Source organism: Vigna unguiculata, chromosome 2, assembly GCF_004118075.2.
Source record: "Vigna unguiculata cultivar IT97K-499-35 chromosome 2, ASM411807v1, whole genome shotgun sequence".
In the NCBI taxonomy this organism is placed as follows: Eukaryota; Viridiplantae; Streptophyta; class Magnoliopsida; order Fabales; family Fabaceae; genus Vigna; species Vigna unguiculata.
Genome location: NC_040280.1, coordinates 2,600,020 through 2,621,822, shown reverse-complemented (window position 1 = coordinate 2,621,822; position 21,803 = coordinate 2,600,020). Strand labels below are relative to the sequence as shown.

Below are 21,803 nucleotides of genomic sequence, written 5' to 3'. Positions count from 1 at the left end.
TTACTATACTAACTTACAAGGAATAAATTACATTAATTTTTCAAAATTTGAGAATAAAAAATAAAACAAAAACCTCAAGAGAACAATTTGAAATTCTCTAATGGAAAACAAAAACATATTTAAATCTTAAAAAAAATAACATATATTAAATGAGACTATGTTAAGAAAAATTTAGAAAATGAAATCTTAAAAAATCTAGTTTATGTTGAAATATAAGTATCTTGCATCCTTTTCAGGAAAAGTTAAGTGAGAAGGCAAAATATCTTACATGGTTCGCTGTCGTGGGTCATGTTCTTATATGGCAGTACCAAAGTTTTCAAACTCTACCATATGATCCGATAATGTCTTATCCTCTTTCCATGCCTTGTTCTTCTCACACTCATTCTTCCCTCAACACCAACATCGCCATGAACATGGCCACTGCTTCATCTGCATCTGCATCTCTATGCCTTCCTTCACACATCATCAAAAAGCCACTGGGATTTCACCCTTCAAGCCTCCACAACAAGTCTTTTTCAAAGTCTAATGCATCCACCTCCATCCTCACATGCAAGGCATCATCATCATCATCATCTTCTGTGATAGACTTTGACTTGTATGAGCTTCTGGGCATAGACAGCTCGTGTGATCAGTCAGAGGTGAAAGTGGCATATCGCAATCTTCAGAAGCGCTGCCACCCTGACATTGCTGGCCCTGCTGGTCATGACATGGCCATCATACTTAATGAAGCTTATGCCATTCTCTCTGACCCAAATGCACGCCATGCCTATGATAAGGTTTTTTCTCTTCCACAGTTCCTACGACTTGCTTTTGATTCAATTGTAAGGGTATTATACTTGTATAGTTATACAATTTAGCTTTATATTATATTGAGGTTAGTATATCGTGTCAATAAATCAAGTTGATCCATCTTGTACAATTGAATCCTGGTTTTGATTCACAAACTGTTCCATCGAAATTTGGAACTGGGTAAGGACAAGTTCCACACGAACATCCTCCTAGCTTCAATTCCCTCAAATTTCTTGAGGGCATTCAATAAAGCCAAACCTTTCATTACTCGTCTCATGTTTTGAAGTTCCTGTCAATTCATCACTTGTGGTTCTATGACTAATTGATTTTTTTTCTTCTATCCTATTCAAGTTTTAGGAGCAGTTTGGATGAGCTTCTGTGGAGAGCTTTTTAATTGTAAAAAAGCTAGCTTTTGTATGCAAGAATGTCAGGTTCTCTTAAGTTTGTCGTGTTAATAGACAAAAAGTTAGAAGTGATTTTTTGAAAAAGCCAAGGAGCTTGTTGAGTTTTACAACAATTATCATAAAAGTCATAATTTTGATTGATTAATTGTCTGAGTCCAAGGAAATTAAACTGTTACGGTTGTCTGTTACTCTTAACTTATACCAGAAATTTGACTCATTTTGTCTTTTTTTTTTTTTTCCTTTGAAGTGTTTGTTCAGGAGTTTATCCAAATTGGGGCTTAGTCCATTTCCAGTCTTTGATTATGAAATAGTGTTTGGGTCATGAGATGGATACACTGTTTGTTTCATGGACAGAGAAAAGCAGAAAAACATAAAATTTTGCGTTTGAACTGGGAGAAAGTATCAGTGAATCCATGTTTTTGGATAGTGTTTGAATTTGTTTGGGTTGGCTGTTTATGCAAGAAAGTGTTCATGTGGTGCAGGAGCAAGCAAAGAGTTCAGAATTCAAAGGCTTCACAGGCAGACCCATATACTCGGTTTGGTGTGGATCAGAAAGTGAGCAGCGAGCAATATTTGTTGACGAGATCAAATGTGTTGGCTGCCTCAAATGTGCACTGTTAGCAGAAAAGACTTTTGCTGTTGAATCAGTTTATGGAAGAGCAAGGGTTGTTGCTCAGTGGGCTGATTCCCCACAAAAAATTGATGAGGCAATAGAATCTTGCCCTGTTAATTGCATTTCGTAAGTTCAGAGAATCATGAGATTTTCTTAATTGTTACCTTTACAATACGTTACTTGTTCTGATTTACATCGGATGATATTCTTGATACTTAGAATAGTGTAGTGCCATATTTTGTTGTAAATTTTTTCACACCTTCAGGCACACTATAGCATCATCATCACTGTGGTGAATTCATGTAGCAATCTGAATTAATAGGAAAAGACTTTTGTTGTTTTGTTGTTAATGTGAAAAGTATCTTGGTCAGGAGATTTTAAATCACGATTCACCCTTTTCCATTTCACTTCTTGTGAATAATCATTCTTCTTATGCTTTTGAACAAACTAGAGTTGTTGAGAGGTCCAACCTTGCAGCTTTGGAGTTCTTGATGTCCAAGCAACCACGTGGCAATGTAAGAGTAGGCGCAGCTCATACAGCAGGTGCTCGTGTTGCTAACATATTTGTAGACGTGGAGAAGTTTCAAACTAGATTCCAAGAATCAAAACAAAAAGCTTCCAAGTCTTCTAAGGTTAGTTTGAAATGTAATGGGGTAATACATAGAGAACAAGAATGGACATGACAAATTGTCTTCATTATGCTAAACTTTCATGCTTGCATTCCTTAATCATTACCTATGATGCACCGATACTTCAATTTGGATAACCTTTCCATGTTCGATACTTTAGGATACTTTATCAATACTTATTTATGAGATATCTAATCTATAAAACAATAATACTTTTATAATGACAATAATTTATAATTTTTTTTTCACCGTGTTTATTTTAAGTTGAATTCACATGATAACAATCATATATTTATCATATTTTCAAGAATTTTGTACATTTTTTAATACATTTTTCAATAATTTATATCATGTATCACATCCTATTATTTTTAAAATAAACGTATCAACGTGTTGTATCCGATACACATATCTTAGCTGTGCATCATAATCCAGTACTCTTTCTCCATTTTGTGGATTGACTAGAGTACATTGCTTACAGGAAACAGACCTCCAAAGACAATCAAGAATGTCAGCAATTCAAGCAATAAGATCAATTTCCAATTGGTTATACTGGCAAACACCTAGTGCAAGCAGTGGCTCATCAAAATCTGAAAAAAGCATGACAAGAGTTGTATATAAATTGCCTGAACCAGATATCAGCAAGCTCAGAGACGCAGCTGCAAGGAAGAAAGTCAGAGAAAGGACAAGGACCAAACATCAAGCCCCATTAAATTGTATTCATCCAGAGGATTATTGGACTCCTTCAACTCATGTCCTTCCTTCTTCAACTACAACTACTGCTACTCCAACCCCACCTGAGAAGCCTTCAGTTAAAGGACAGAAAAACACAAAGGAAATTGATCATGAATCATATGAGAATCAAAATAGCCCTATTAGATGGGGACTACCAATGGTTACTGCATTGACTGCAGTGGTTACAGTTCATGTACACACACTTGGGTCAACACCTGAGTTGCAAGAACATGTGGGTGGTTCTCTTGCTCTGGATATTGTTAATAGCTCTTGGTTGCAGAGCATACTGGCAGCAGCTACATGGTACATGATTGGAATGGCAATTACAGAACTTTTAGCCTTAATTGGAAGTAAAAATAGATAGAAGTACATATTAGGTACTTTAAAGTTTAGTAGCAAAGATATATAGATACAATACAAGTAATAAGGTGTAAGGTATATAAAATTGCACATGAATCACAGTAGATTATGTATAACAACTTCTCCATTAAGAATGCCATACTTCATCAATTCCTGAAACTCTGGTGTTTGTTGGGATTTAATGTTGACCACTTTCTTGTAGCTTTGCCCCCACATGTCTCGGAGGTGACTTTGTTCACTTCCCTTAAATATTGACAACACAATATTTTGGTGAACGCTTATGAACCAATTTTTATCCTTATATTTTGGATATCGCTACATGTTAATAGCTTATTTTACTTTTTCAGACTCAATTTTTGGATGTTTTCCCGCAGAAGTTGTTGCAGGAATTTATAGAATCAATTTGATTTCCATTTTCTCAAGTTATAAATGATTTCTGGGCTATTGGTACCCTTCACAGATGGAGGCCCATTGTTTGTCCAATGCAGCATTCTTGTCTTATTTTCAACACTGTGCTTAATGCAGTCAGCTACTTGTGTTTTCGGTTTAGATGCTGCACCTGGAGAATTAGCAGTTCCTCTCACACTCTTTTCTTGCTGCCAAGGATTATCCTGCTTTCAGTTTTAATTTAAAAAAAAAAATGGAAATGAATTAGACCCCTTTAACTTGTGATGCAAGAAAAGAGAGGTATATTTTAAGATTTTGAAGTGTCAAAGCCAATCCATCAAAAATGCCTTTACCAATTTTTCCACATACCTCAAGATGTTTGATGCATTCATTTCTGTTACAGGAGAATAAACTTGATACTGAGAATGTTTCATTGCAGCATTCCTTTTGAAAATAGAATAATACCTTCCACATACACAAGTATGCGGTGCAATGTCTGCATGATACAATGAACACAGCCGAAAAACAAGTCATTAAGAACCAAATCATGTTCCAAACAAACTGAAAGTTAACACGTCTCAAAGCATCACGAAATCTACATCTAAGATATCAATGAAAGCAAGCAAATTGAACTAACAATTCTCAAAATGATGTCTTACCATGGCAAAGACAAATTGGATGAGAAAAGAAGTACTTGCATAGCAGGTAAGCCACATAACAATCCCTGTGGCATATGCGGTATATCAGCAAACCTGATGTATTTGGATAACTTAAAATTATCTCCGATTACTAAGAATAAAAAATCTTTACCGTGACCATTTCTGAAAATCAAAACTCTAATCCATATCTAAGACTTGAAGTTGTATAACTGTATGTCTCTGACCATGTGCAGTCAAAATCACACTACAACCGAGAAGAGAATGAAATATTACCATGACTAAATCCAGCATGATATGCTCTAGGAAAGGTGTGACAAACTTTCCTAGATTCAGTACAGCCTTGTAAACTTCCACATCATGTTGTAACATAACATTTGGTGGGAACATGGAAGTTTTTTGTGCAAGAAACCTGAAAGCTCCAGCATCTCCATGTTTTGTTAAGATCATATTGCAATACACTTGTTGTAAGACAGTCTTTTCAAAATGAGAGTCTTCATAGCCAGGCACTCCATACCAGGTTTTACTTTCACCTGAGTGATGATAATTTATGCTGTGAAGAAGATAGAAATATATATATATATATATATATATATATATATATATATATATATATATATATATGTCAATATCTTAGGCAAGTTAAAGTCAAACAATGATCGACGGATAGGGAAGTGGAAAAGGAGATAGTGCTAAGATGTACCTGTACAATGATCTTCTACAGGCCATGCAAACATACTGAACAAAATTCCAATGTAAAGCATAGGATCAGTTATTCCCTAAAATTTAGAAATGGAATTAGAAAGAAGAAATTGTAACTTTTGAATTCATTAGGTTTCCAACATTGCTTCTTTACTGGAATTTCCATGTCAACTAAACGTAATGCAGACTGCTGTAGCCGTGAGAAATTCTGAAATCAAATACAAAATATGGCAAAAGAATAAATATACATGCATGAAAAATGTTACTGCAAATAACAATCAATATATTAACTTCTAATAGCAGACTCAAATTTTTGAGAAAACAATGTATGACAATAAAAAAATCTATTGCAGGATGCTGATGTTAAAAAATAACACAAAAGAAATGGAGTAAGTATAAAGTCAGTAAAACAACCTTCAAATTCCATTTACTTGTTCCAAGTCTGAAATTCTTTACTTATATTTTCTTTCAGAACAGACTGAATGCGAAGTGATGTTATTACATATAAACAACTTTTGTGTTTCCTTCTTGAGTTGTGTACAGTTCAGTTTCAAATGCAATGTAAGTCACAGTCATGACAATAAGTCTCGGTGCTTCAAATGTAAATACTATATATACATACCTTTGTTTGTATTAGCGGAGGGAGCAGGAAAAAGAAGAGAGACGCACAGGAAAGAAATACCAAAGGGTAGCAAAGAACAGAAGAGATCGCGATTACACACTTTCAAAATGCAGAAAACTTTCAGAAATGGTAGCACAGTCATGACAATAAAGAATATTCAAAAGGAAGAAAACATTAACGAAGAAGAGTGAAGTTTTTGCCAAAACCTTGTTGAAGCAGTTAAATGCGGTTATTCCATCCATAAATGTTTGTGTTTGCTACGTTGGTTGGTTGCTTCAGATACGTGGTTTGAGAAACTACATAACTAAAAGAATAATGAAGTTCAGTTTTTTTTCTCTTTTATGAAGATAATTTTCTTGTATTAAGGTTTCGTGCGGCCGAAGACAGAGAGCAGAGAAATGACGACTGGGCCATGGTCAGCATCCACAAGCTCTGGTCTCTCCTGCCCCGGGAGGTAAAGGACAAAGCCCTGAAACTCAAGGGCACTGCTCCTCTCATCACGTAGTTTAAGGTCCTTGAATTTTATTCACAACAATAAATTAAAACTATTACGGTCTCTTAATTAAAGAAATTAAATATCTTTTCCTATTAAAAATAACCTTTAAATAATTTTTTAAATATTTTTCTTACAAAATTATATATTATTTAAATTGTACTGTTTTCATTAATTATTCATAAAAATAAAAGAGTATATTAATGATAAAATTATATAGAAAAAATTATATGTATATATTATATAATTTTAATATAATAAAAAATTTAAATACTATGTTTCCTTAGTTCAAAGTCAATGCAATGGTGTACTTTTTCTTTAAATTAAAATTAATAACTCTCTTTCTTTAAATTAAAATTGATAACTGTCTCTCATTAAAATTAATCGTTAAAAATTTAGAGAAAAATTAAAATTTTTGAAACAACTTCATTCAATTGTATATAATAGAAAAAAGAAATTGTCAAAACATATTAGAAGAATTAAACTTTCAGTCTGCTTAAAAATCATTGATTAGGTGTTGAACCAGGCATGGAAAAACTCCAATTTGAGTACATGACATTTGAAAAAAAAAAGTTATTCAAACGACACCACTATTCAGCAAAAGACAAATACAATTTTTTCCAGAGTTTAGAGTTTAATAAGGTGTTCACAAATAAGCCAAAATGAAAATAATTTTTGATAAAATGACGAGTAATAGAAGAGTATTTTATTCAAGACCAAATTTTGTACTTCAAGTTCAAGGTACAGGTTCAGTTGATATGAATTGGGAATCCCATCTCAATTCATCCTCGTTATTTCCGAAGGATAATTCTACTAAGATTTCATTCTTGACAAGGCCCATAGAAATAATTGATATTGTGGAAAACTAAGACAAAACTGCAAGTACTGTTGCATACAATTCACAGACATTCAAGACTAAGATAAAGCTGCTATATAAATTGCATTCACAGGGTCCCAAAATTGACAAATGTGATTGGGAGATGAATTGCATTTCAGGCCCTTCACTATTTTTCAAGTAGGGGGGCAGAGATTTATCAACTTCTGGTGTCATCTACCCTTAATACTGTGACATAAAAGTAGATTGTGTTTGAAGGAAAAAGTCAATTACTCGATCGAAAGTTTATTGTTCCAGTTTGCAAGCTAAACATGAAGTAGTGCCCCATTTTCCAGAACCAAGCCTGTAGTTTTTGCTTATAATTGGATTGTGTTTCAATTGGTTTTCAAATTCCAGGGATGTGAACCAAATACCACTTGACTTCTAGTTGCTATAATTGTAGGCTTTCTGCATACTTTCTCGTGTACCTATTATGTAAACATTGGGTAAGACCAAAAGTTGAATCCAACGTATCAACAACCCTGATTAAACTATAAAATGCAAAAACCATATCAAATCTAATTGCAGAATCAATTCCTCTACAGAAAACTAAACCCCTAAAATCGTTGTTCTAGAGAATTCAATGTAAAAACAAACACTCACTAATGCAAAACTAAATAATTATTGAAACAACACTATTCAGCAAATGACAAGAGTAATTTCAAATCATTGAGGTGGTAGTTCACTCAAATGACATGTCAGCCAAGCCAGGCAAATGAATTGGGTTTGTTAGATAATAGTTTAATATAGAAAATTAGACTAATAACTCTGAACAGTGATATTCTTCATAAGAATTAAAACACAAATAATGTTTGTAATTACCAACATAATAATAAATTTAAGGGAAGGAAAGAGTTTATTAGCAGCCTAGGATGAAGAGCGCAATGAACTGTCTTTATAATGCGCTTTAAAACAACATAATGTTCTTTTTGTTGAACCATTCTTGTCTAGAGAAAGAGTTCTCCACCCATGAACAGCAATGCTCCAATATTTTTAGAACAAATTTTTTTTTATAAGATAAATGCAAATTGGAAAACTATATCCTGTGTATTTTTGCTTTTCTGCAACGATCTATTTATAAGAACTTATCAGCCACAAGAAAAAAAAAACTAAAATGTACACGACATTGTAATTGAAACAAAATGTAAATGAAAGATAGTGGTAGTGGGTAATTTACTTAATAAAAAAACAGATTTAAAACAGACAAATATATTTTTAATTTAAATTTTAAATTAGAAATATTTTTTCAACAGGGTTTAGATTGCATATCAGAACAATCAATCACACAACCACCACCACATAAGTAACATGGCAGAGTAGTTCGTTTGTTTTACTTTACAGATCCGCATGAATCAGTAGCGGTATTTGGTGGAGTAATCTTTGGGAGCGATGACGAGACCGCGACCCTTCCTCGCGCCGCGGTAAACAGTCTCGACGATGTCAATGAACTCCTGCTTGTCCTTGAGAGCCCAATTGATCTTGTTGTTGTTTCCAGTGCCGAGATCGATCATGATGTGCTTGTTCCTGAAGAAGAACATGACCGTCGAAGGATCGTAGAGCTCGTACATGGTGTTGAAATCCGGCACCTCCGTTATGTCCACCAGGTATATCACCGCGAAGTTCTTTATCGTCTCCGCCACCGAGGCCAACACCTCGTCCATCTATTCTCCCAATTTAATCAGAAATAATTGCAATTCAAATCGAAACCAGCACAGTTCACAATATGAGGTTTAATCAGTTTGAAATTCAAAATTCAAAATACGAAATTCATTATTCGCAGCATAAAACTCAAATTCATGACATGAAATTGAAATTGAAATTGAGAATTACCTGCATGCAGGTTTCGTCCCAATCGTGACCAAATCGGATAATGACGAGACGCTCTTCTTCGGCGAGGATTGCTTGATCGACGGCCCAGCCGGAGTGCAAGTGAGGCAACAGATACGACATCTTCTTCTTCTTCTTCTTCTTGATTTCTTGGAACCCTAACTGAGAATCACTTCCAGCTTTCGACTCAAACGCAACAGTTATTGATTTTGGTTTGGACTGTGACTTTTATTGCTTCAGTAGGTGGCTGCATTGGTGTAGAAAGCAAATTTCCAAGCCCAATTATTACTGGCCCGTCCAATTTCTTTTAGCTAACAAACTTTTAATGTTCATAAAATTAAGGAACTGTTTATTGACGGTTTTATTTTATTAAATAACATTTTTTGTTTCTTTATATGCTTGTTGTAGACTTTCAAAATAATTAAAATTCGAAAAGAATCATAAACTTAATTTCTAATTATAATCAAAAGTGTTTTTATCATAATTTTGCTAGGTTGATAGGTTGATCCCAGGTGGAAAGAGTTTGATGTCTATGCATGATTCAGGAGTTTGATGTCCATCCGTGTTTGAGCTCCTGATTGCCAAAAAGAGGAAGTCCACCTACAAGAATTTTGACATTCAAGTTAGTAAGAAATATTTGAATATAGGATGAATATTAAGTTAGATTATTCCCTTTGATTAGGGGTATTTATAGGCTTTCATAAACTTGTTAGTATGACAATAAATAAGATAAGTTCAAGATAGATTAACAGATATAATAACTATATTTAGTTTATTATAACTAGATTATGTTTATCTTATCATAAATACAATTTTTTCTCTGATTTGAGGGGTGTTAATATTTCATATAGATCTCACACTTGAATCTCATGCTTATTACACTACCATAAAAAGTGGCTATAACGTTACCCACTTAACGTATGCTAAAAGGAACACAGACGTCAAAAATGACCTGTGGTATTTTTGTAAATAAAACGTCAATTTTGACGTCTGTCCACCTAAGCCCCAACGTCCTTTAATGTCAGTTATCCACGCGCCCGACATCACGCGAACTTGACATCTGTTGGATATGTGCCCGACGTCACGCAACGTCGGGTATCCCCCCTTTTATAGGGCATAACAGCACCGCGACATGACATTGTTTCTCTTCTTCGTGAGGTGACCTCTGCGTTCCGCCGGCCATCGCAACCTCCATAGGTGAGTTTTTTGCCAGAAATCTTGTTGAGTTTTGATTTGTGCACTGATTTAGACATTTTGAACCGATTGGATTTTGTTTTGGTCTCCATTTCACATTAATGTAGGGTTTTCTTCCCCTTTGCACCGTGAATTTCGCCTCCTCCTCCTTCATCTGCATCCTTGAACTTGCTACTAGAGGTTAGTTTTAATTTTCCTCTTATTTTGTACATTACTTTTTGGTGCTTTTTTTTTTATTACGAAAATTATGATTTTTTAAATGTTTGGAATAAAATTTTGATTTATTATAAGATGGGTTGCATGTTAAAATGATTTTAATGTATTTTGTTGATTTTATGATAATTGATAAATTTAGTTGATAAATTTGGAATAAAATTTATATTTATTATTAGATTTGTTCCATGTTAAAATAATTTTAATTTTGTTTTTATTTTTTAATATTATTATTACATTGTTAGGGCCAATTTCAACTGTCAATTTCAGCCTTTTTTTCCTTTCTGTTAGCGCCAGTTGAACGTCGGGTGCTGATCAAACAAACGTAAAGGGACGTCGGGCACCTTATTTCCGACGTTAGCTAACATCAGTTTTATTTTCAAACGTTAATTTTAACGTCACCATATATGATGTCAGTATTTTTACAAATGTCAAAAGCTGAAAATAACAGACGTTATAGGCACTTTTTGTGTTAGTGTTATGTCATTTTGGGTCTGACAATAACAATATATTTTGGGTTGGGTATGCAGATAAGCCCCTGAGCTCGAAAGTTAACTTTTGCAGGTGGATCAAGTTATTAAATGAACGAGTTTATATGTTGTTTTTAGTTCTTTATACTCAGTTTTATGTTACATTTAGCTCTTGGATGAGTTTTATGTTGTTTTTAGCTCATAGTTGGGTTGCACTTGGGCATCGATATCGTCATGCTCTTGGACACTTAATTATACTCTAATTTTTCTGAGTAAGTTCATAATCAAACACTTGTAAGTCCATGGTTGAACTCTAATGTACTTGAAGTGTTTTCCAAGTGGGTCCATGGTCGAACACTCATAAAATACTTAGTATTTTCCAAGTTGGTCCATGGTTGGACACTCATGCTTGCATTTACTAAGTAGTCATATATTTGACACTCATGCTCAGATTTACTGAGTAGTCACATATTTTTACACTCATGCTCGGATATACCGAGTAGTCACATATTTGAACACTGGATTAAGATTTATCGAGTAGTCATAAGTTCGAACATTGGGCTTGGATTTACCGATTAGTCGTAAGTTTGGACACTAGGCTTGGATTTACCGAGTAGTCGCATATTCAAACACTCATGCTCAAAGTAGTCGCATATTTCGAATACTCATGCTCGAATTTACTGAGTAGTCACATATTTTGACGCTTATGCTCAGATTTATCGAGTAGTCACATATTTTGATGCTTATGCTTGGATTTATTGAGTAGTCACATATTTGGACATTAGGCTCATATTATTGAGTAATCGTATATTTAGACATTGGGCTCGAATTTGTAGACTAGTCGCAAGTTCGAATGCTATTCATGTACTTATGAAATATAAAGTGTATGTGATGTCTTGTTAAAACCTTACATAGCAAAACCTATTTTAGGAAAAAACAGGGTGAAGAATAAAGAGTACACACTTATTTGCATCGATCTGCTACAAAACATTAAAGTAAAAGCTAAATGTTTGAGGTTTTTATGATACCACGAGCCTCATCCCGTGTTATATCAAGCTCGACAATGTATTCTTTGGGATATTTCTGATGTCATGGGCCTTATCCTATACTTCTTGTATAAAATTCATCTCAGCCGATTTCTTGTCTATTTGTGCTGAGTTCCCATATTTTTGTGGTTCAGACTTGTCCTACGTCAAACAATTATCAGTGGAATAATCCAATTTGGACTTACAGAGTATAGTTATCGATCATTTATCTAATCATTGTCACGTTTATTTCTCGCTAAGAAGCAATTTGCTTATTTGGCCAGTATTATCATGCTTTCTGATTTGAATTATGAGTGTGGACTTTTGGTACTCGGGTTGGGTCGTTATTTTTTGCAAAGAATCTAGATTAATCTCTTCCTAGTCCTCTCTATGTAATGTTGCTATCTCTAGTAAAAGGTATTGCTCGTTGTCATTGATTGATGTCGGAAGTTGCTTCTGATGAAGTGGCATTATGAGGAATTTCAAGTTTATCTCTTCTCGCTTTTCTGAACTTAAGTTCATTCTTTTACTCACGTGTTGTATTGTTGTACAACTCTTTGCTTTGCTACCTCTTCTCGTATTTGAGACTCTTCTTGTATTTCATGTTTGAGGTTTAGATATAGTTGATGATCCTCTTTGTTGTGTTTGTTGTCAAACTATTGTCTTGTCAAGCGCTAGTAGTGGGTAATTCCCTTTTCTTGTGAGGAGGATTTTGGTGAAGCTTTAGGCTTTTAAAGAAGGATGGTGTAAGTTGATATTGGAACCATCCAAATGGTTATTGTGCAAGGCACATAAGTTTTCTAGAGGAAAATATTGTTGAATGTGTACTAAGTAAACTTTTAGAAAAGGGAGGTTAGTCACAAAAGATAGACTTAAGAATCTTGTCTGTCCTAGTTAGAGTTTTCTTTAACCCTTTTACAAATTTTCTCATACAAAATTTTAAAAAGAATTCACTTTTTTAGCAATCGCACATATAATATGGTAGAGAATATCACTTGTACTTCACCATCTTTCACCTTAGTTTCTTCTTGTATCTTGTGCATAAGGTTGATCAATTCGTAAGTTATTGTTATTGTGGACTTCATCACAGTTTTGTCTTCTTAAATAGGCTTCTTCGAGTTCTACCATGTTCATAACATCGGATGAGAATGTCTCTTCACTTGATGATTGAGAAGTACGAGTTTGTATTCTTGTATTGTGACAAATGAGAAAGCTCCATATGAAACGTTGTTTCCTTTTGGTGTAGAGAATGGTTGTGATCAATCCAATTACTTTCGATTTGTAAGTAGGACTTGCCTTCTTGCTTTTGTTGGTTTGGTCCAATCCATTGATGCAGAAAGAACTTTTCCAACATGTGTCCTCTTTGACCACTCCAAAATGAAGGTGACCAAGTATTGGTCATGCACCTACAACTTTGGGAGTCTCTTTATTCTTTCCTTTGCTAGATTTGGAGGGATTATACAGAACAAAATATAAGAAAATCAAACAAAAATAACAATGGCACATTTAAAGTAATCCAGAACGAACTTTATTGAAATAGACTCGTTAGTATTTATTTGCCAGACATATATAATATAAATTAATTACATAAAATGAGATAGTGATTTAAACTTAACTTCTCTAGAATTATTTTAATAATCAATCATGTAACAACTTTATTTTAATGATATAATATTATATTAAAAAAAGAAAAAATATAATTAAAATATGAATATATTATCATGTGATAAATTTGTCAAAAAGTTTATGCCTTAGGTGCACCTGAGTATATATATCCTTTCACTAAAGCAAAATTGAAGTTGAATAACTTTTTGTCGTGGGCCCGTACTCATATGCACACATGAGATTAATATATGAGTATACTATCATTCAACTCCAAAATAATTCATTCAAGTATGTAAATGACCATTAAATTATTTTAATTCTAGGTGCACTAGCTCTGGCTTTATTATATATAACTCAAGATGTGATAATCGTATCTTTCTTTGAATTTCCATATTAATAAAAGTTTGGTGCATTGGATGGTATAGCTCTCATACAGTGTTTAAGATTTGTGTATGAATGGGAAACAAGTGATGGCTTCGTGTAGAAGGGGCATGTGGAATGTGTATGTAGAAGTTATTAAAACAAGAAAAAAAAACTGTTTCAATGCATTATAGTAAGATATTAATGTAGAAAAGAGGTAGAGTGTCAAAATAGACTCCTTAGAGGCAGGCATTACAAAATTCTGATCGTGAATGTTCATGATAGTACAAGTAAGATGATTTTAGTAGTGATGGACTATATTTACACAAGATGATCATCGTATAAAGTGTGGAGACATGATAAAGTTTTAACTGAATTCCATAGTGAATGCCAAATGTTTTTACCGAAATTTTTTTAGGTTGATCGAAGGTGGAAGGACCTTGAAGTCCACATGTATCCAAACCTTTGATCGCCAAAAATGGGAGAAATCCACCGGTAAGAATTCTGATACACAAGTTATTAAGAGAAATTTGAATATAAAATAAGTATTAAGTTACATTACCTCCATGTGATATGTGATTGAAAATATTTATATGCTGTTATGAATAAGTTAGTACGACAAAAAATAAAATAAATCTAAGATATAACACCATATTAACATATATATTGACCGATTCAATCTATTATAAGTTGGATTTTCTTTATATTGTTATAAATATCATTTTTTTTATTGGTTTTACACGTGTTAATATTTCATATAAATCTCACGCTACGATTTCATATTTATTGGACTCTGTTTGGATCTAACTATAATAACATATTTTGGACTGTACAAAAAGTTATTGGAAATAAATTTTCATTAAGCTAATTACTTATTAAAAATTACTTTTTTTTTAGGTTAAATTATACTTTTGGTCCCTATTTTCATAGCAAAATTTGAATTTGGTCCCTCAATTCTTTTTTATCTCAATCTGGTCCCTATTTTGGTAAATTTGATGCAACAAGTCCTTTCTGTTAGTGGTGTAGTAACAGTGTTAGATGAAGTGCCACGTGTCAGTTCCTGGATTTTTTGAATTTTTTTTGAATTTGTTTTCATTTTTTAAAAAATTAAAAATTTGCCACGTGTTAAGGTGACATCGTGCCACATGGCAGTGATAATGCCACGTGTCACTATTATGCCATGTGTCATTTTCCTATTCTCAATTTGGTCCCAGTATTTTAATTTTTGTCTTAATTTAGTCCCAATTTTTGTAAAAATTGTGCAATTTTGTCTCTCTCTAAATTGAAACCAAATTTAATTTCTATATAAATGTGCACAAATATTTCTATCAAAATTGATATTTCAAGTAAATATTTTTAACAAGATTAAGTTTATTTTAATTTATATTTTATATTAAACTTTATTTAAAATTATTTTAAAGTTGTTAATAGAAAATAATGCTAATAACAAAAAAATTCATAAATTATATTGATATTTTATTACATTATACTTTAATATTGTTTTTTATTTTAATTTATATTTTAAATAATTGCATAATTTTAAAATGTGTAAAATTCAATAATTTCTATACAAATATTTTAGTTGGTATAAAAATAACAATTATATAATTTAAGAAAAATTAACTAGTTTATGTAACGATCAAAAACAAATAAATTTAAAATTTGAAAACAATTTGAAGTAAAATTGAATGTGAAACAAATTTAAATAAACTTAGTTTTATTGAAAATATATAATAAAATATGAATTTGAATAAAAAAATCAAATTTAATAAAAATATTTGTATAACATTTTATAATTTTTGTTTCAATTTGGAGGGGACGAAATTGCATCATTTTTACAAAAAAATGGGACTAAATTGAGACAAAAATTAAAATACAGGGACCAAATTGAAAATGAGAAAATGACACATGCCATAATAGTGACACATGGCACTGTCACTGCCACGTGGCACGGTGTCAGCTTGACACGCGGTAAATTTTTAATTTTTTTAAAAATTTAAAAAAAATAAACAAAAAATAAAAAAAAATTTAAAAAATCCAGAAGCTGACACGTGGCACCCCATTTAACACTGTTACTACACCACTAACAGAAAAGACTTGATTGCATCAAATTTTCCAAAATAGGAACTAAATTGAGATAAAAAAGAATTGAGGGACCAAATTCAAATTTTACTACGAAAATGGGGACTAAAAGTATAATTTAACTTTTTTTTATTATTATGAAGTAGCGCAAATCAACTCCTACTTCTAATCTTGCATAAATTACCCTAAAACTATTACTAACTGTGAATTTAAAACAAAATGATTTTATATGTGTTTTATTCAAAACAACAAATTAAAATGTATTCAAAATAAATGCAACAGTGTGCTTTCTCTTTAAATTAATATTAGTGTAAACACATGTTCCTATGTGTATTATTCACCTTTTTTTCTTCTGATGGTAAAAAAATTAAAAAAACAATTTTTATCATAAATATTAAAATAAAAAATATTATTATATTTTAAACATATGTTTATAAAAAGCAACTATAAAATAAATAATCTATTTAATTTTAGGTGTGTCTGTTATAGTAACTAGTTTTCCAAATTAAAAAGAAAAACTGATATAAAACTTAGAGAATAAAATAATAAAAATGAAAAATATTGATAAAAGTGAAATTGATAATGAATTGTGTACATTAAAGCTAGTTGATACAAAATAGTTAAAAAGGTAATCGTACTTATTAATAACTAGTGGTATGTGTTAATATTATTATTATTATTATTATTATTATTATTATTATTATTATTATTATAAAATTTAATATAAATAATTTTTATAATTTTGTTGTAAATAGTTTTTGTAAACCCTTTTTTCAGCTTATTCATGTTGGGCCTGGCCTTTTCGTAGGCCCAAGGCCAACCCCTTAGGGGACCCCAATACTTTGTCCAGCCCCCTCACAACCTCACTTTACTCTTTTTCAGAAAAACAGTTTCTTTCCTATCCCTCTACTGGAACTTAAGGTTTCCCGGTCTTTTCTCCTTTTGTTCGTCACTGTTTGGATACGTGGGTTGGATTAGGGTTTAACCTTATACCTTGTTGTCTTGGTTCCATGTTTCAGCTCACTACCATAGTTCTTGGAGCTGTGATACTCTTTAGTGGCGAGTCTGTTGCATTTTGTGCATCTAAGCAAGGTAAGGGAAGCTAGGTTTTTAAGTTTTAAAGTTATTTCTGCATGTTTATGTTATGTTCTATGTTTTGGGTGCTTGAATGGTATTTTTAATCATGTGTAAATGGCTGGCTCGTATTCTAGATGTTGTCTTATGTTATTTTCTGCCCTGCATGCGGGGAACCGTGGGGGAGAACTAATATTCTCGCCCAAGCGAGCTCGCTTCGCCTAGGCGAGAATAGCAGAAGCTCGCCCAAGGTTCTGCCTCAAGCGCTCGCCCAGGCGGCCCATTCACGTTTTGAGCGACACCCCGTCTCGCTCAGGCGAGAAGGCCTCGCCTAAGCGAGAGCTCATGAAATCTGCCAAGGGCCACTGTTGCAGTCTCGCCTAAGCGAGAGCCTACAGCTTAAGCGAGGCAACTTCCCTCGCCTGAGCGAGGGCTTCTAGCTTGAGCGAAGCTAGTGCAGTGGTGCGTTCTGACACTGTTTTCTTGAATGGTTGGATGATTTGTTGCATGTTTTGTCTAGATTACTCTTCCTAAACAGGATGTACGTGAATATGCTTGGTTGTTTGAATCCTATGAATGAAATTGACATGCTTAGTATGAGATTGATAATGGATTTGTGGGTTGGTGATGTTTTAACATGAGAGTTGGATGAATGAAATAAAAGTGATGGAAATGATATGAGAAACATGATTTTGGTTGTGAGATAGGCGTAATTCCATGAGTCTCGTGGGGAGATCTCATGGTGGTGTGTAGTGTATATAATGAAGATAAGAATTCAAGTAAGGATCGCATCCCGAAACTCTAAAGGATCAGTGAGTCTCATGTAGAGCAAACTGATCCAAGTGGTGAGAGTAGCGGGAGGCCCTAGTCTCTGGCAAGATAATGGCCTTAGATGCTTGAAGGCTAACCTTATGTGTGATAGGGTGAAACCCATTGGAATTGGCTCTACAGAGCAGTAGAGGCCACCACAAGTGCAAGCGTCCAGTGAATCCGATCTTATTATATTTATCCGGATAATTGAGTCATAGTGTCTTGCTTGTTTGTTGTACCATGAATTTATGCCTACTTTGTTGCATGCTTGAGAACTATTTTAAGTATCTGTTTGCTATAATATGATAAATTATTTTACACTAGCTTACCCTTTCATTTTTGTGTATGTTCTTGTCCTGCTTTCTCTTTTTCGATGATTACCTTATTGGTGGGTGGGAGTAGAGGGGAGAAATGCTGAAGGTGGACCTGATGGTAGCAGCGATGCGGTTTAGTGGGTCCTGTTATCTTTGGCTCTTAGGAGCAGTTTTATGGCCCTAATGCCTTTTTGTCATTCCTTGCTCTAGGAGCATTGCTTTTGTAAAATTGTTGATCCCCTTTAGATTGTGTCTTGTTTATGGCATTTTGTTTGATATGCCTTAGTATCTTTTAAGCACTTTCTTGGATGACTGTAATAGTGAATCCTTATGCATACCATTCATCTGATTGCTCTTTTATTACTATAATTATGCGATGTTTTAATTTAGTAAATTTAATCTATTTACATAGGATGTCACATTTTTTATTTATTTTATAGATAGTTTTTTTAGTTAAAAAGTGTTAATTTTAAAAAAGAGAACGGTTAAAATTTAAAGAAATGGTCACCTGAACAGTAAAATTAATAAAATATTATATATTTTAATTTAAAAACCTTTATTTAAAAGACATAAATATAGAGAATTTTGATTTTTAAATGGTTAAAATTTAGTTTGATTGATAATGGTCCTAACAATATTTGTATAGAGTTGCTACAAATCAAATATAGGTGTTTTATTTTTAATAAAATATTTAATATAATATATAGGTATAATTACTCGTATAGTATCCAATTTGGGGCTAGTGTGTCAAATAGGTACCCGGTTTAAAAAAAGTGTCAATTGCATCCCAACTTTTGAAAAATGCTTCAATTAGATCCCTTTCAAACGGAGTTGACTAACGTCGTTAGTCAACGTGCCACGTGTCAGTCTGTGGTTTTTTTATTTTTAAATTTTTTGTTTAAATTTTTTTAAATTTTTTAAATTTTTAAATTTTTTTTAAATTTTTTGAAAAAAAAAATTAAAATGACACGTGTTAAGTCCCTGTGTGTCACACGTGGCATTATCGCAATGCCACGTGTCAGTGTCACTATCAAATGTCATCGTGTTGATTTCGATTTAGTTCCCATATATGTCTTTTTGTTTCAATTTAGTACCTAAGTATGTGTATCTAATTCAATTTTGTCCCAATTTTTTTAAATAATTAAAATATTTTTGTAATCCATTTTTTATAAGATTAAAAATAATTAAGTATAAATATTTTTACAAAATTAAGTATTAGTATTTATATTGTTTCTCTCAATTTCAGACCAAATTTATTATTTGTATAAATGTTATACTAATATTTTTTATTAAAAACAACATATTATTTTATTAATTACTTTTTTATTAAGTACTCATGTTTTGTTAATTTTTTTTTTTCTAAAATAGAACAATATTGTCTCTTACTCATTTTAAACCAAAATTTCTATGGGTATGAATGTTATACTAATTTTTTTTTATTAAAAATGACTTAATAAAATGACTTTTACCACTAAATTTTAATATAAATATCAAATACTTAATTTTTGTAAAACTTTTATACTTAATTACTTTTAATTTTATAAAAAATGGATTTTAATTATTAAAAAATATTAGGTCAAAATTGAATCAGATACACATAAGTAGGTACAAAATTGAAACAAAATATATATATATATATATGGGGACTAAATTGAAATCAACATAATGGCATCTGATAGTGATACTGACACGTGGCATTGCAATGCCACGTGTCACACACAGGGACTTGACATGTGGCATTTTTATTTTTTTTTTCAAATTTTTTTTTTCAAATTTTAAAAATTAAAAAAAAATAAAAAAAAAACAAAAAAAACCACATACTGACACGTGGCAGTTGACTAACGGCGTTAGTCAACTCTGTCTGAAAGGGACCTAATTGAAGCACTTTTTCAAAAATTGGGATGTAATTGACACTTTTTTAAAACCAGGTACCTATTTGACACACTAGCCCCAAACTGAGTACTATACGAGTAATTATACCTAATATATATTAGTATGAAACATCGATTTTATTAGAAATAAAAATCTAGACAGATATTTTTAGATACTTAGTGATTTTTAATTAAAAATTCAGATATTTTTTTTTTAAATATAATTATTATTTGCTAACCCATCAACTATTTTATGTAATCACTCATGGTTAAAATAAATATCTATAAAATGTTATCTACGAGGTCATAAAGTTTTGTTGAATAGATATAAAAAAATAAAACGTTCTCAATGCTTTTTAAAGTAAAGGTGATTTAAGTGGTATAATAATACTAACATTTGTTTCAACAATTGAAAAGTTACATTACAACCTATGCATTAAATTGTGCATATTGAAGTATTCTTGAGAAGACATTCATATCTTAATTGATCAGACTCGCATTTAATACGCCTAAAAGTGTGACACGCTTAAATTTGACGTAGTACAAGATACTAATGCAATAAAGCAATGAAGTTGTTGAACTATTTCCCATACTAGAAGCAATGTGAAACATTGCATTATTAGATTATAATCTCATATATAATATAATCAAATCTAAATGTATAAAGCTGACAGATAAGACACATTAAGGTGAAAAGACTTGCATTTAATAACCACAAATCATGTTTCCCAGTGATATGACTTTATAGTGGTGTTAAATTTGACGGTAAAAATTCAGGATTCATCCATCCACTAGCATACAATCCCAAAAATATGAGTAATAATTATGTAAACAAAGCCTTTAGCGGATAAACTGATAAGAATTTGGTAATCAAATATGTTCAACATGGCTGAAGCACAATGTGCTCTACCTATTCATGAATTGTAGTATTAACATTTTTGTTGTTGAGGAAGGAGGAGTATGAGCTTTTTGTTGAATGTTTTCTAAATTTCGTATAGAAGTTGTTTCTACGAACTTCACATAAAACTTATGAAACTTCTTACAATGGCTGCTTATAACGTTTATATAATAGAAGTTGTTTTTGCTTATAACTTTTTAATATGTGTATTGTTTTATATACTGGGATGGGCAATGAAAATATAAACTGCAGTACAAGGGCAAGAATAAAAAGAAAAATGATAATATAAGAGAATAGGATGAAGGCTACATGCAAACAACAGAAGCGTGTTGAAAAGAAAACCATAGATTGTACACCATTAGCTGATGTAACAACTTATTTTGCTAATGAACATACATCTGATATGGAATTACAAATTGAATGTTCTAAAGGTAGTTCATGAATATTGAAAGAAATATTACTACAAACCGAAAAAAGCCACAAAGTTTGCTTCAAAAGTTTGAAAGCAGTGTTAATATTATTACAAACGTCATTCATTCCAATATACCAACACAATAAGTTCATTTGGAAGATATTGATGAACTACAATAAGATTCAGATAAGTTAGAATCATCTGATGAACCAATAGAAGGTAAAAATATTTTGTTATAATGAAATTAATACTGATATCATGTACAAAATAATACAACTGTTTCAGCCTCATTACTGATATTTTCATGACTACTTATTAACCAGTCAGTCATGAAGTTTATGATATGAACCATCAAAGCATCCACGACAATGCAAGATAAGGATT

General features: G+C 32.1%; 2 protein-coding genes and 2 long non-coding RNA genes across 5 annotated transcripts; 2 read left to right on the top strand and 2 right to left on the bottom strand.

Moving 5' to 3' along the window:
• The first annotated feature begins 279 nt into the window (after nucleotides 1-279).
• On the top strand, nucleotides 280-3,689 carry LOC114166463 (chaperone protein dnaJ C76, chloroplastic). The gene is made up of 4 exons (XM_028051202.1): nucleotides 280-776; nucleotides 1,676-1,932; nucleotides 2,258-2,438; nucleotides 2,917-3,689. Exons 1-4 carry the CDS (start codon nucleotides 342-344, stop codon nucleotides 3,532-3,534), a joined length of 1,491 nt encoding a protein of 496 aa, XP_027907003.1. The 5' UTR covers nucleotides 280-341; the 3' UTR covers nucleotides 3,535-3,689.
• A 35-nt stretch (nucleotides 3,690-3,724) lies between these two features.
• Nucleotides 3,725-6,437, bottom strand: LOC114166471. The gene is made up of 5 exons (XR_003599936.1): nucleotides 5,277-6,437; nucleotides 4,850-5,126; nucleotides 4,577-4,641; nucleotides 4,287-4,413; nucleotides 3,725-4,141 (listed from the first exon to the last, which is right to left on the bottom strand). It is a non-coding gene; the product is annotated as an uncharacterized LOC114166471 (long non-coding RNA).
• A 701-nt stretch (nucleotides 6,438-7,138) lies between these two features.
• LOC114174285 (thioredoxin-like protein YLS8) lies at nucleotides 7,139-9,365 on the bottom strand. Of its 2 annotated transcripts, XM_028059101.1 has the most exons (3): nucleotides 9,095-9,365; nucleotides 8,599-8,925; nucleotides 7,139-7,692 (listed from the first exon to the last, which is right to left on the bottom strand). In XM_028059101.1, the coding sequence occupies exons 1-2, from the start codon at nucleotides 9,212-9,214 to the stop codon at nucleotides 8,617-8,619; spliced, it is 429 nt and encodes a 142-aa protein (XP_027914902.1). In that variant the 5' UTR covers nucleotides 9,215-9,365; the 3' UTR covers nucleotides 7,139-7,692; nucleotides 8,599-8,616. The 2 variants fall into 2 exon arrangements, with proteins under 2 accessions (XP_027914902.1, XP_027914901.1); XM_028059100.1 differs by lacking the exon at nucleotides 7,139-7,692 and having other exon boundaries at nucleotides 8,458-8,925.
• Nucleotides 9,366-9,542: 177 nt separating this feature from the next.
• LOC114174286 lies at nucleotides 9,543-11,079 on the top strand. Its single transcript, XR_003602674.1, has 4 exons — nucleotides 9,543-9,713; nucleotides 10,117-10,288; nucleotides 10,393-10,465; nucleotides 10,790-11,079. It is a non-coding gene; the product is annotated as an uncharacterized LOC114174286 (long non-coding RNA).
• The last annotated feature ends 10,724 nt before the right edge of the window (nucleotides 11,080-21,803 follow it).

Coding starts and splice junctions, on each gene's coding strand:
- LOC114174285 (XM_028059101.1), bottom strand. CDS start 9,214: ATGTCGTATCTGTTGCCTCACTTGCACTCCGGCTGGGCCGTCGATCAA. Junction 8,926..9,094: donor GGGACGAAACCTGCATGCAG/GTAATTCTCAAT, acceptor TTGGGAGAATAG/ATGGACGAGGTGTTGGCCTC.
- LOC114166463 (XM_028051202.1), top strand. CDS start 342: ATGTCTTATCCTCTTTCCATGCCTTGTTCTTCTCACACTCATTCTTCC. Junction 777..1,675: donor CACGCCATGCCTATGATAAG/GTTTTTTCTCTT, acceptor CATGTGGTGCAG/GAGCAAGCAAAGAGTTCAGA. Junction 2,439..2,916: donor AAGCTTCCAAGTCTTCTAAG/GTTAGTTTGAAA, acceptor CATTGCTTACAG/GAAACAGACCTCCAAAGACA.